At 39.2% G+C, this 15,650-nt stretch overlaps 1 protein-coding gene across 1 annotated transcript in view; it reads left to right on the top strand.

Moving 5' to 3' along the window:
• The window catches only part of LOC126279070 (ubiquitin carboxyl-terminal hydrolase 30), an 85,635-nt gene extending 81,922 nt beyond the window's left edge, over nucleotides 1-3,713 (top strand). The window contains exon 9 of the mRNA XM_049979525.1: nucleotides 3,445-3,713. Within this exon, the coding sequence (XP_049835482.1) occupies nucleotides 3,445-3,547 (103 nt within the window). The 3' untranslated portion in view covers nucleotides 3,548-3,713. The remainder of the gene's footprint in view (nucleotides 1-3,444) is intronic.
• The last annotated feature ends 11,937 nt before the right edge of the window (nucleotides 3,714-15,650 follow it).

Raw genomic sequence — 15,650 nt, 5'->3', positions numbered from 1 at the left:
GAATCATTATGCTGACGTTCTTCTTTGACCAAGATGGCACCCTTCTGATTTACTTCCTGCAGCATGGGACAACAGTGAATGCCCAGCATTACTCGCAAACCTTGACCTCCCTTTGCCAAGCGATCAAATCAAAGTGACCTGGCAGTCTCACCTGTGGGGTCATTCTGCTCCATGGCAATGTAAAGCCTCAAATGACCCACATAGTCACAGCACTCCTGTAGAAATTCAAATGGGAGGTTCTTGGCCACCCTCCATACGGTCCAGACCTCTCTCCCTGTGATTACTTTTGGTCCCCTTAAAAAGGCTCTGAGGGGCAAATGATTCACCTCGGATGATGGCGTCCAGCTGTATGTGCCGGAACTGGTTAACATCGAAGCCCCGGGCATTTTGTGAGACAGCCATTCACTGCCTTGTGTCACAATGGAACAAGTGTCTCAACAGCCAGGGTCAATACTTCTAACACACAGGTACTGGTTCTGTAATTATGCCTCCAGCTCATTTCTTTTTGAACGCCCCTTATACTATAAGCGTATTTCAGTATTGTGGGCATTTTCTAGTGCAACATTAAGTTGTTCATAATGTATGTATGGACTGCATATGTGTCGGGTTGCTATTTTCTTGTTGTCATATAATGAACAAATGTGTTTTCCATAAAATTTTATAGTTGGTTGTATTTTGACAGCTTATTAAATTGATTCAGGTTTACTTGCATTATGTTTTATAACATATTTATATACTGGACTTCTTTATGGTCATAATTTTCTTACTGTCTTATATTGTGAACAATTATGTATTTTTTGAGAGATTTGACAGCTTTATAACTTTGTACAGAGATGCTGTATGGATCAAGCTATAAAGTTGTCACTTCTTACAAAATATATGTAATTATTGACAATGTAAGACAGAGCTCTTCCACCTTCACTGTTCAATACAGTTTCATCTTATCATCCATAAAAATGAGCACAGGACCAAATGCACCCCTGAAAAGATGCATGTGGGCAAGGAGTACAGTGCAACAGTGATGTTGACCAGTGAGTGTACCATGTTCAAAGATTTGTGATGGTGCTAAGTGCATTGGGATTGGGCCAACAAGGAGTGGGGTGCGGGATGTTCTTGAATGGGAGCATATTCGGTCTGTATAGTAATTCTGGACATACCCTCATACAGTGTAAGGTACCCAAGAACATTGTTGAATATTGTTGTTTTGGTGGTCCCTCATACGGTGTGAGGTGGGAACATGTGATGGACCCAAGAAAATTGTAGAACATGATTGTTTTTGTGGTCCAGTTATAATGTGGGGAGGTATAACGTACATGGGTGTACTTACCCCTATGAACAATACAAGTGGAGGGGCTCTTGGGTATTCAGCAAATGTACTGACCTGCCCACCCTCTGACCTAAGTCCCATCGAACACGTGTGAGATATATTGGAAAGACATATTGCAGCAGATCCATATACACAAACAACCATTCAGAAGTTGTCAACCACATTGGTGGAGGAGTTGAATGTCTTACCACAAGAACTGCTTACCAACTTCCAGACCAACATGGGGGCACATTCATTACACAGCTTGCACTGCTGTCTGTGGTGATCAAACACACCCTATTGAGAACTACATTGCAAATTTTGTAATGTCCAGGGGACCATCATCAATCAGTGTGACTTCAGTGTAATTATTGTCTTTGAATAAAAGTGTCATTTCTGTGCGCCTCATTGTGGATTTGTTTCACTTACCTTCTGTGCTAGATGATAGCAGTTCTTATTGTGTGTTGTTCAAGTTTTATGATGCTCTGTTACATGGCAGTGACACAAAATGTGAAATTTACTTTTGTCCTTAAGTTTTGTACAGCAGTGTGCTTAGAAAATGAAAATGTTATGGCATTAACAGCAATCCTCTTTCATGGGTGGAGTCATCTCCTCATAACAAGGAGCAGAGGATTAAATTGATAAATGGTGCCTCTAGAACCACTAGAACAAAACTAAACTAAGACTGGGGGAACATTAAATGCGGAGACAATCAAATTTCGATATGGATTTGGTCCTATTCCAAACCTAGATAATTCACCTTCAGACACTTTTGAAGGACTGTCAAAAAAAAACCTAATGTTATTTAGCTGTTCCATAGGTCTGCCAAGCAATGAGCTCACCCTGCATGTAGAATATGTCAAGTAATTTAGATTATAAATGTTATAAGACCAATAAATTGCAGTTCACAATATTATTGTTACAAACATTTACTTGTACTATTCATACCAGTATCATACTTTGCCAGGCCACCAATGAATGTACTGATGTAGCATATACACAGTATTAGTAGACTAACATTATATGGAAAACAATTACAGTTTGATTTAAATTAGTTGGCATTTGACCTTCAAGGTCCAGAGTTGCAACTGTATAGTAACAAATACTGTCTGCAGTCAGCCATTGCAGTGCTCTGCTCTCCAAAGCTTTTAAGTCTCATGTGTCCTTAAGGGCAGGAAAACTGGAAATTCACATACTGTATAAATCTCCATAGTTTGTGTAAGCATGTCAAAAACTTGTTTAGTTGGCAGAAATGATATCACATTCCTCAAGAGTATTAGCAGTAGCCGGCCGGTGTGGCCGAGTGGTTCTAGGCGCTTCAGTCAGGAACCGCGCGACCGCTATGGTCACAGGTTCGAATCCTGCCTCGGGCATGGATGTGTGTGATGTCCTTAGGTTAGTTAGGTTTGAGTAGTTCTAAGTTCTAGGGGACTGATGACGTCAGATGTTAAGTCCCATAGTGCTCAGAGCCATTTGAACCATTTATTAGCAGTCGGCAGACATCAATACACCCAGATTCTAAGCAGGGTCCATTCCTCATGAACAAATAACATGTTCAGTCCAAAGAATATCCAGATATAATCAGTGTATTGCAGGGTTGTCATCAGTACTTCAGTTGTCTGTGGAGATAAGCACATTAGCTGTCAAACAGAAATGAGAATGGCACTGTGGCCACTTGGTCTTAAGTGTCCATCGGACTGACTCATGTGTCCAGCCATCCAAAAATGCTCTGCTGCTCACCCACTGAACAAAGGTGTAATCAGGCATACTATTGATATTATGGCATCATCCATCAGTACGCCCCTTGGGATTACAAAACTGAGAGTGACAACAACACTGGACTTACATTGTGCGTGTTCATCAGTAATTTTAAACTTTTCAAAATTTAGGAACTCACCTATGGTATTACTTCGTGCTTTGGACTTGCAGTGGTAATACTTCCACTTTCTGTTAGCAAGTAAGTACCTTTGTATGGCCACAATTGTGATTTTATTTCACTTTGACCAATAATTTTAAGTCTAGCCATCCTATGAACATGGAAATTTTAAAGATATTTTTTTATTTCCTATGTAAATGTTTTATGTATGGAAGTATATTTTATGAAAATAGCTCTAAAACCAGTAACTTTTTTGTTACAGTTGGTACTGCATATCAGACACAGAAGTTATGGAAACGTCACTGACAGAAGTTCTTCAAACATCTGCATACATGCTATTCTATAACAAGTGTCAGACGAATTAGGAATAGAACCCTGTCTACAGACATGTGTAAGATATTTATTTGTAAAGCGGAAATGTGAAATTTTTTTAAAGTGTAATTATTTGTACATAATATGTATTGAAAATATTTTGAAGGGTAAAATGTATGTCTTTGTTAAATATATGCCATGGCTGTGTGAATTTTGAAATGTTTGTTGTTATTACCAGGGAAACTGAAAAAATTGCTATTAATCTACTTTCTACATGGATACTCTGTAAATAACATTTAAGTGCCTGGCAGAGGGTTCATTGAACCACCTTCACAATTCTCTATTATTCCAATCTCCAGTAGCGTGCGAAAATAATGAACACGTTTATCTTTTCGAACGAGCTCTGATTTCCCTTATTTTATCATGGTGATCATTCCTCCCTATGTAGGTCAGTGTCAACAAAATATTTTTGCATTCGGAGGAGAAAGTTGGTGATTGGAATTACATGAGAAGATTCTGTCGCAACAAAAAACGCCTTTCTTTTAATGATGTCCAGCCCAAATCCTGTATCATTTACGTAACACTCTCTCCCATATTCCACGATAATACAAAACTTGCTGCCTTTCTTTGAACTTTTTCGATGTACGCCGTCAGTCCTATATGGTAAGGATCCCATACCATGCAGCAGTATTCTAAAAGAGGACAGACAAGCTTAGCGTAGACAGTCTCCTTAGTAGGTCTGTTATATTTTATAAGTGTCTTGCCGATAAAATGCAGTCCTTGGTTAGCCTTTCCGACAACATTTTCTATGTGTTCCTTCAAATGTAATTTGTCCGTAATTGTAATACCTAGGTATTTAGTTGAATTTATGGCTTTTAGATTAGACTGATTTATCACGTAACTGAAGTTTAACGCATTCCTTTTAGCACTCATGTGGATGACCTCACACTTTTCGTTATTTACAGTCAACTGCCACTTGTCGAACCATTCAGATATCTTTTCGAAATCGTTTTGCAGTTTGTTTTGATCTTCTTATGACTTTATTAGTCGATAAATGACAGCGTCATCTGCAAACAACCAATGACGGCTGCTCAGATTGTCTCCCAAATTGTTTATATAGATAAGGAACAGCAAAAGGCCTATAACACTACCATGGGAAACGCCAGAAATCACTTCTCTTGTACTCAATGACTTTCCGTCAGTTACTACGAACTGTGACACCTCTGACAGGAAATCACAAATCCAGTCACGTAACTGAGATGATATTCCATAAGCATGCAAATTCTCTATGAGCCGCTTGTGTGGTACAGTGTCAAAAGCCTTTTGGAAATCAAGAAATACAGAATCAATCTGAAATCCCTTGTCAGTAACACTCAACTCTTCATGAGAATTAAGAGCTAGTGGTGTTTCACAGGAACAGTGTTTTCTAAACCCATGTTGACTGTGTGTCAATAAATCGTTTTCTTCAAGGTAATTCATAATGTTCAAAGACAATATATGTTCCAAAATCCTGCTGCATATCGACGTTAACGATATGGGCCTGTAATACAGTGGATTATTCCTACTAGTTTTCTTGAATATTGGTGTAACCTATGCAACTTTACAGTCTTTGGGTACAGATCTTTTGTCGAGTGAACGGTTATATATGATGGTTAAGTATGGAGCTAATGCATCAGCATACTCCGAAAGGAACCTAATTGGTATACAGTCTGGACCAGAAGACTTGCTTTTCTTAAGTGATTTAAGTTGCTTCACTACTCCGAGGATATTTACTTCTACGTTATTCATGTTGGCAGCTGTTCTCGATTCAAAGTCTGGAATATTTATTTCATCGTCTTTTGTGAAGGCATTTTGGAAGGCTGTGCATAGTAACTCTGCTTTGGCAGCACTGTCTTCGATAGTATCTCCATTGCTGTCATGCAGAGAAGGCAGTGATTGTTTCTTGCCACTAGCATACTCCACATACAACCACAATCTCTTTGGATTTTTCTGCCAGGTTTCGAGACGAAGTTTCGCTGTGGAAACTGTTATAAGCATCTTGCATTGAAGTCTGTGCTAAATTTCAAGCTTCTGTAAAAGATAGCCAATCTTGGGGATTTTGCGTCTGTTTAAATTTGGCACATTTGTTTCGTTGTTTCTGCAACAATGTTCTGACCCGTTTTGTGTATCAAGGAGGATCAGCTCTGTCGTTTGTTTATTTATTTGATATAAATCTCTCAATTGCTGCCAATAGTATGTCTTTGAATTTAAGCCGCATCTGGTCTACACTTATATTATTAATTTGGAATGAGTGGAGATTGTCTACAGGAAGGTGTCAGGTGAATTTTTATCTGCTTTTTTGAATAGTTATATTTTTTGCTTATTTTTTGTCGATTTGGGGATTACAGTTTTTCTAGGATTTGGGGATTACAGTATTTAATCTCGCTACGACAACCCTGTGTTCACTAATCCCTGAATCGGTTTTGATACTCGTTATTCACTCAGGGTTATTTGTTGCTAAGAGGTCAAGTGTTTTCACAACCGTTTACTGTTTGCGTGGTCTCATGAACTAACTGCTCGAAATAATTTTCAGAGAATGCATTTAGCACAATTTCAGATGATATTTTGTGTACCTGCAGAATTAAACATGTATTTTCATATCGAGGGTAAATTAAAGTCACCATCAACTATTATCGTATGAGTTACGTACATGCTTGAAAGCAAACTAAAGTTTTCTTTGAACCTTTCAGCAACTGTATCATCTGAATGACCTCTGCCCATACTAACTCACAGGAAGTAGCTACTTCAATTTCACGACAAGTTAAACTACTGCTAACAGCAACAAACACGCCACCGCCAATCGTGTTTAGCCTATCCTTTCGGAACACCGTTACGTTATTCACAGAAATTTCGGCCGAGCTTGTATCCGGCTTTAGCTAGCTTTCAGTGCTTATAACGATTTGAGCATCAATGCTTTCTATTAGCACTTGGAGCTCTGGTGCTTTCCCAACACAGCCATGACAATTTACAGCTGTTACACCAGTGGTTCCTGTATCTACGTTCTTTCTGTGTTCAGCCTGCACCCTTTGTGACTGAAGCCCTTTTTGTATTTTCGAGAGACCCTCTAACCTAAAAAAACTGCCTAGTTCACGTCACACAGCACCTGCTACCCGTGTAGGTGCCTCTTACATATAGTGGACACCTGACCTATTCAGCAGAACCTGAAACCCCACCACCCTTTGGCGCAAGTCGAGGAATCTGCAGCTTGCACGGTCGCAGAAGTGTCTGAGCCTCTGATTTAGACCCTCCACTCAGCTCTCTGCCAGAGGTTCACAATTGATCATGTCGACTATGCTGCAAATGGTCAGCTCTGGTTTCATCTTGCAAGCAAGACTGGCAGCCTTTACCACTTCTGTTAGCCATTTGAAACCAGAGAGAATCTCTTCTGATCCAAAGTGACACACATCATTGGTAACTACGTGAGCAACCACCAGCAGTTGGCTGCACCCTGTGCTCTTCATGGCATCCGGGAGGACTGTTTCCACATCTGGAATGACTCCACCCAGTATGCACATGGAGTGCACATTGGTTTTCTTACCCTTCTTGTCAGCCAAGTCCCTAAGGGGCCCCATTATGTGCTTAACATTGGAGATCCCAACTACCTTTACTCTTCTCCTCTTTGACTGCCCGGATCTTGCAGGCTGAGTGGTTTCCTCTGAAACAGGACAGGCGACAGCATCTGGTTCAGCGACAGTGTCAGCCACAGACAGCACCTGGAAATTGTTTATCAGACAAACCAAGGAGGCCGTACGTGTGGCCACCTGGGAAGTCTTTCGCCACCTGCTTCGCCCTGGAGTGACCTCCCACTTGACCACATGTGAGGGGTCAGCCTCAGTGTGAGCATTAACTTGGTTGGCCACCGGTGATGATAGGACTTGGACGTGCTGATGTCCGTTGGATCCCCACGGCCGGCCCACAACAGTGGTGCCCATCCACTGCAGCCTCAAGCTGAGTAACCAAAGCCATCACAGCCTGAAGCTGAGAGCAAAGTGTCACCAATTCGGCTCGGATCCGCACACAACAGTCGCAGTCCCTGTATATACTAAAGACAGTGGAAAACCAAACTAGGCAGATAAATGGACTATCGGCATGTGCTACGCAACTCTACTGTAGACCCTGACAAAAACACAGGAACTGTATCTAATAATATGCAGATATTCAAAAACCTACCTACCGAAGCACTCAGGTGAAACTAAATAATTTGCCCCGATTAGGAACTTATAATATATCACAAAATCGGTTTACTTTCCGACAGAAATGAAAACGCGAGAACAGTGGCTATTAGATATAAAATCTGCACGCACAAACTCAAGAAACTAAACTATTAAAGCACACAGAAGTTAGGAACTCGTAAATGTCACAAAAGCAGTTACTTCACTGTTGCTGTGTCTGTCTCGGTCGGCTACTACTGCCTGACTGACTACTGTCTTAAGAACACTCATTGCTAACGTACCAAGATGTGTGTGCTATATAGTGCATGAATCTTGCCTTTGTCCAGTTGAGACTATTTATGTAGTTTTCTGTAAAGAAAATATCATCATATGCTACCATCAAATGTGTCATTTTCTGGTGCCAATCCTCTCACATGTCAATCTTTGCCTTCCATTCAACCATGTTCTAAATACAGACAGTGCAGAAACCTCTCAACTGGACCTACAGTGAGAGAGAAATGGGGTGCAAGGAAGTACGTGCAACAGAAGTAGAATTTCACAAAAAATCCTTCATAATATTAAGTGTATATCGAGCACCTGCAGGTAACTTTAATCCGTCCGTAAACCACCTTGAAGCTGTACTGGCCCATTTAACAACCAAAAACAAAGAAATAGTGGTTGCTGGCGATTTCAATGTACTTTTCCTTAAAGACTCTCCCAATAAGATCTTATTTGAGTTAGTGACATTTTCATTCAACTCAATTCCCATTGTAAAGTTCCCCACTAGGATAGCCAATTGCTCACAAACAGCCATTGATAATATCTTTATAGAAAATTCCAATGAACAAACTTATATTACAAAACCAATAGTCAATGGCCTCTCAGATCATGACATGCAGTTTCTTCTGTTAAATGTTAACACTGGACAGGATATAAAATCTGTTAAATCTGAGCTCAAGGGGGTGATCAATAAGCCAAAAATTGATTATTTTAGCACACTCCTCAGAGACATTCACTGGACTGATGTTTACAGTGTTCTTGACATGAATGAAAAATATAACTTTTTTGCTTTTAAAGTGCTCACCTTATTCGAACACTGTTTTCCCCAAAAACTTACCAAGATTAGAGCAAAGTCTACTAAGAAGCCATGTATTACTCAAGGAACAGGGGTATCTTGTAAAACAAAAAGAAAACTGTATCCATCAGTCCGAAACAGTTCCGATGTTGATGCTATAGCACATTACGAGAAATACTGCAAAATATTAACGACTGTAATACGGACATCAAAGCAAATATATTACAAGGGAAAGATAGTCATATTAGATAACAAAATACAATATGGGATATAGTGAAGGAGGAGACCGGTAGAACCAGACATGAAGAGGGACAAATAGCCTTAAGAGTAAATGATACATTGGGGACAGATGTGTATAGTGTTGCAGAACTGTTTAACAAACATTTCATAACTGTTACTGAAAAGATGGAGTTGTCAGGTTCTGTAGATGCTGCTATGGAATACCTCAGACCAGACATTTCAAGTAACTTCCATAATACGAATTTGACCCTCGCTACCCCAGCATAAATAATATCAATCATAAAATCTTTAAAATCAAAAACATCTTGTGGGTATGATGAAATATCAACAAAGCTAATTAAAGAATGTGATTGTGAGTTAAATAACATATTAAGCTATCTGTGTAACCAGTCGTTTATCAGTGGAATATTTCCTGAATGGTTAAAATATGCTGAAGTTAAGCCTCTGTTTAAGAAGGAAGATAAAGAAATAGCATCAAATTTCTCTCCAATTTCACTTTTGCCAACATTCTCAAAATTTTTAGAAATAGTAATGTACAATCAGCTTTATGGCCATCTTATCTCAAATAAGGTACTATCAAAGTCACAGTTTGGATTTCTAAAGGGTTCTGATATTGAGAAAGCTATCTACACTTGCAGTGAAAATTGCAAGCAACTGCTATATTTTGTGATCTGTTGAAGGCATTTGACTGTGTAAATCACAATATCCTTTTAAGTAAATTAGAATATTATAGTGTAACAGGAAATGATGCAAAATGGTTCAAGTCTTATATCTCTGGCAGGAAACAAAGGTTTATTAGGTTATTAGGAAAGAGACATGTATCAAGCTATCAGACATCATTCAACTGGGAACTAATTACATGTGGGGTCCCACAAGGTTCCATTTTACGGCCCTTACTTTTTCTTGTGTATATCAATGACCTTTCATCAGTAACATTACCAGATGCCAAGTTTGTTTTGTTTTCTGATGATACAAACATTGCAATAAATAGCAAATCAAGTGTAGTCTTAGAAAGAAGATCAACTAATAAAATATTTGTGGACATTAATCACTGGTTCCTAGCCAATTCCTTGGCACTAAACTTTGAAAAACACACTACATGCAGTTCAAAACTTGTAAGGGGTGTCACACAAGTATATGCCTAACATATGATGACACGCAGATAGAAGAAGTGGACAGTGTTAAATTCTTGGGATTACAGCTTGATAATAAATTCGACTGGGAAAAGCACACCACAGAACTGCTGAAGTGTCTTAACAAATCTCTATTTGCAAAGTAAATTGTGTCAGACATAGGTGATATAAAAATGAAAAAGCTGCTTTCATTCCATAATGTCATATGGGACTATTTTTTGGGGTAATTCATCAAGCTAAGCTAAAGTTTTCCGGGCACAAAAACATGCAGTAAGAGTTATATGTGGTGTGAACTCAAGAACATTCTGCAGAAGCCTGTTTAGGGAACTAGGAATACTAACTACTGCTTCCCAATATATTTATTCTTTAATGAAATTTGTCATTAAAAATATATCACTCTTTCCAACCAACAGCTCAATTCATGGAATCAATACTAGAAATAAGAATAATCTTCACAAGGATTTAAAGTCTCTTAGTCTTGTACAAAAAGGTGTACATTATTCAGGAACACACATTTTCAATAACTTGCCAGCAGCCACAAAAAGCATAGCAACCAATGAAATTTGGTGGCCAACTCCTTCTACTCCATTCATGAATTTCTCAGTAGAACCAACTGATTTGTGTGTGTGTATACATATATAAGTACAATATAACTTCTGCACAATTTCAGTGCAGTAATGTGTTCATTGTAAACGAGTATAAGTGTGTGTGTGTGTGTGTGTGTGTGTGTGTGTGTGTGTGTGTGTGTGTGTGTGTGTGTGTAAGTACAATCTAACTTCTGCACCATTTCAGTGCAGTAATGTGTTCATTGTAAATAAGTATTATAGTAGTTGTATTACATGTTCATTACCTTATAAATAAATAAATAAAACTTTTTATTTCAAATTTAGTGCATTAGTATTTGTAAAATAATTCTGTCATATAGTGTTCATTAAAAAATAACGATCATTTCACTTGGGACCTGTGGAATGGTACATTAGCTTATTTGTTTGAATTGTAAATATTTGTCTTGTATTGTTGTTGTTCTGACATGTTCTACATCCTGGAGGACCTCCTCACTAGGGATCAATTGGAATGAAAGTAACTCTAATCTAATCTAATTAGAAGCTGCCATATATCCCCACCTACAACATTAAAGGTAGGGCTACACTTGAGACTCCTCATATGATATAGTAACTGGTCCTTTATTAAGTACAATATTTTCTGCATTGGGAAGACTACCGTAAAACTTGTAATGCATATGGAAGAACACACATGAATGTACTGCATTGGGAATATCCAGGATGCAGTTGTGGATCAAGCACTCACGACACCTAAGTGCTTGTTGCTTCACAAAGGCCCCATAAGATCATCCACAACAGAGCAATTTTGTGAATTATGGAGATAGGATCTGGCCTTCCAACATATCCTTTCAACTGTCCACCCTTCCAGGCCCAGTTTAAATTTGTCTTCTACATTTCCCTTGCTTCCAGTCAGTGTGCCCACCTTTACCCCTTTATTTCTTTTTCTTCTGATCAGCCTCTATTTCTGTCCATTTTGTTTTGCAACCACACTCACCCTTTTTTCTGCCATCTCTTTTTTAACTCTTCTGTCCCCTGAATTTATTTTCGCTACTTTTCTCAATTGTCGCCTCTTGCTTTTTGATTTTCCTTCCTCCTCTGCGCTCTCTCTTTCCTTCTCAACATGGTCTGGCCTTTCCTCCTTTCTCCACATTTTTCCGACAGAAATAGATTATTACTGTATAGTCTTCTGTATTCAACATTATGATTGAGTGGGCTGTGTCAATTCACAAATCCATAGGTCCAGGATCTGATCCCCAGTCAACAATATGATATTTCTTTCTCTTATTGCTTCATTCACCTCTGGCAATGATTTGTTCATGTGAAAATTTCAAAGATGCACCACAGTTTAGAGTCTATGTTAAAGTGTAGGTCCCTCTTTAATTACCTGGGTAAGTCAGTTAAAAGGCTGGAAAAAGAAATGACATACAACTGCAAACAGGGCCATGCTGAGTAAAGTGCTTTAGTGTTAAAATGACCTTCAGGTTGATGACAGCATTATATCTCACACATTCAACGTGTCAGTTCCTGAACTTCTGCTGTGCTCAAACACATTAACAACTTCCATTTTACCAGGCAATAAATTCATTAATTTTAATTGTATCAAAAGGAAAATTAACTTGCACAAACTTTCAAATCACGAGGAGACTAAATGGGTGATCAGTATTCTCCATCAGGTGGCAAAATTCTAAATACTGCCAATAGATATATAAGCAGAGAGAAAGATATTCTGGCTTTTGAAACTGTTAGTTCCGTCCTCAGGGAGGAAAGAGGGAGACCAAGAGACAAATACAGTAAGTAGATTGAGAAGAATTTAGTATGCAGTAGTTACTTGAAAATGAACAGGAAAAGCATAGCATGGAGAGCTACATCAAACTAGGCTTTTGACTGAAGACCACAACAACATTACTTGTATATATATTTATATGTTATATGTATTAAAAATATGCATATATTAAAGAATTAGGTACCTAAAAACATGCCCATATTATAACTCAGTGTTATGTCAAAATTTGAAAGCAATTGGTCAAGAACTTTTGGAGATTAAACATTTTGAACAAACCAACATTTACATTTTTATAATGTTTCCCCTTTATATATACCAGATGGTGTTTCAGTAAAGTATATTTGGTATTTGAATGCAACATAGTTTCAAAATTTCAAAGCAATCCGTGAAGATCTTTCAGAGATTGTGGATTCAGAAGAAATCGACATGTATATTTATACTTACATAGAAAATGTAAATGTTCGTAATCACAAATCTCCAAAAGTTTTTAAGTGGTTGCAATTTGACATATGGTTCCACTGGCATCTGCACAAGAGTCCATTTTTGTAGCTGTTTTAATTATGGAAATATTGGTATCAACTTCACTTTTTCAAATGGAAATATAGTAATTTATATTATTAGTTTTAATTATGTTATTATGTAATTTATGTTTATAGTTCTAAAAGAAACAAATTCAACAGAATTTCATTCTTCAGGATCTGATTACTAGTTCTGGAGTAATTACAATATTTAAAATGTAGGATTTATCTTTTATAAACAAGAAATAGACTGCTGTCCTATGTGCAAGTTTATGATTTTATACCCAAATGATGAAACACATTTTGTCACATAAAGAGGAAACAGAATGTTGGATCACCATGATACTGGTATAAAAGGGGCACAGAAGAACTGTAGCTATCATTCAGTCTGTGGTGTTAATGTGTGTCAAGTGTTTTTTTAAAGCTTTTCTTAAACCAAAAGAAACTTCTTTATGGACAGTGGAGAAGGAATGTGGAGAGAATAGTTGACTTGTGTACACAAAGACGTCCCAACAGATGTTGTCCAACAAGAATGACATTTCAGCAAAAATGTAAAAAAATGTTATGTAAAGGGAACTGGACTACTAGACAGAGAGTAACAAACAAGCCTGCAATGAACGGAGTGAACAAAATGGGTGCTGTGGCAGCAGTTGCTCGTAATCTTCATGTTAGCTCCAGAGAAACTGCAAGTAGCTTTGAAATAAGTCAGCCCAGTATTTCTTGCATTTTGTGTGTAGATAGCTTCCATCTGTATCATGTTGTCATAACTGCCGTCTGCCTCACATCTCCCGTGCAGCAAGCTATGTGAATTTAAGTATTAACTGTGTTTTTCTTATTTGTCACTTCTTTTTCTGTGTGTTTTTGCTTTTAGGAAGCTTTAATTTTCGAGTACTAATAATAGTGGTCCATAGATTTCATGTTTGTTTTGAATACAGTCCAGACATAGTTAGCGCTTATTTTCACTGTTTCCAACAAGAAGTGTCTAGTAACCACAGTTTAGTCAGCTATCAGCCACCTTTAGTGAATTAGCAGTCTAGATAAAAGTTGATTACTTAACTCTCTACAGTAAACTGTTGATTTCTTAGGATGGATAGGATGTGTGACTGCTGTGTACGGACACAGGAAGAGCTGGCCACTGTTCGCGAACAGCTGAACGTGCTGATGGCCACGGTCAGCCGTCTTCAGGCTGCTGCCTCAGAGGGTAGCATCAGTGGGGAGTCTCATGCGTCGCATGGTACACCGCAGGTATTACATGCTTCATCCACAGTCCCTGCTGTTGATCCCTGCTGTTAAGAAATCTTCACGGGTACCAGGCGCGGTTGGGCCACCCTCATCCCAAGGGGAGTGGCAGGTTCAACGGCGTTGATGTCGTACAAGGCGGAGGGTCAGTAGGGGGCTGGCCATATGGCATTGCTCGCTCTACCTGTGACTGGACATGTGGCCACTCCTTCAGCTAGGTCCGAGCAGGCACACGGGGGGAAGGGTTTATTTGTGATTGGGAGCTCCAGAGTTAGGCGGGTGATGGAGGGCCTTAGGGAAATAGCGGAAAGGTCGGGGAAGAAGGCCAGTGTTCACCATGTCTGCTTCCCAGGGGGTCTCATCCAAGATCTGGAGGAGGCCCTGCTGGCAGCGATGTAGAGCACTGGGTGCACCTGACTGCAAATTGTTGCTCATGTCAGCACCAATGACTCTTGCTGTCTGGGTTCAGAGGTCATCCTCACTTCATACAGACCGTTGGCGGAGTTGTTGAAGGTGGAAAGCCTTGCTTGTGGGGTGGAATCTGAGCTATTTGTAGTGTCATTCCCAGAACCAATTGCGGTCCTCTGGTTAGGAGACGAGTAGAAATCTTAAACCAGAGGCTCAGACAATTCTGCGGAGATCTGGGGTGCAAATTTCTCGACCTCCGCTATCGGGTGGAGAGGTGTAGAGTCCCCCTGAATAGGTCAGGCGTGCACTACACGAAGGAAGCAGCTAAAAGGGTAGCGGAGTATGTGTGGAGTGCACATGTGGGTTTTTTTAGGTTAGAGAATTCCTTCCCTAGGCCCGACAAGATGCCTCCTGAGATGCGACAAGGTATCAGTAGGCAAAATGCAACAGGGAAAGACAATATTAATGTGGTAATAGTAAACGGCAAGAGCATCTATAGAAAGGTCCCAGAACTGCTCTCATTAATAAACCGTCACAATGCCCACGTAGTACTAGGGACAGAAAGTTGGCTGAAACTAGATGTAAACAGTAATGAAATTCTAATCTCACACTGGAATGTATACTGCAGAGACAGGCTGGACAGTGAAGGGGGAGGCGAGTTTATAGCGATAAAAAGTGCAGTAGTATTGAAGGAAATTGACGGAGGTCCAAAATGTGAAATAATTTGGTTGAAGGCCATGGTTAAAGCAGGCTCAAACATGGTAATTGGATGTCTCTATAGGCCCCCTGGCTCAGCAGCTGTTGTGGCAGTACACCTGAAGGAAAATAATGAAAATATTTCGAGTAGATTTCCCGACCATGTTAAATTTTTGGGTGGAGATTTTAATTTACCAGATATAGACTGGGAGACTCAAACGTTTATAACGGGTGACAGGGACAAAGAATCCAGTGAAATTTTTTTGAGTGCACTATCTGAAAACTACCTTGAGCAGTTAAACAGAGAACTG

Source organism: Schistocerca gregaria, chromosome 1 (assembly GCF_023897955.1).
Source record: "Schistocerca gregaria isolate iqSchGreg1 chromosome 1, iqSchGreg1.2, whole genome shotgun sequence".
Classification (NCBI taxonomy): Eukaryota; Metazoa; Arthropoda; class Insecta; order Orthoptera; family Acrididae; genus Schistocerca; species Schistocerca gregaria.
Note: the sequence above shows the minus strand (reverse complement) of the source record. Positions and strands in the feature narration are given on the sequence as shown.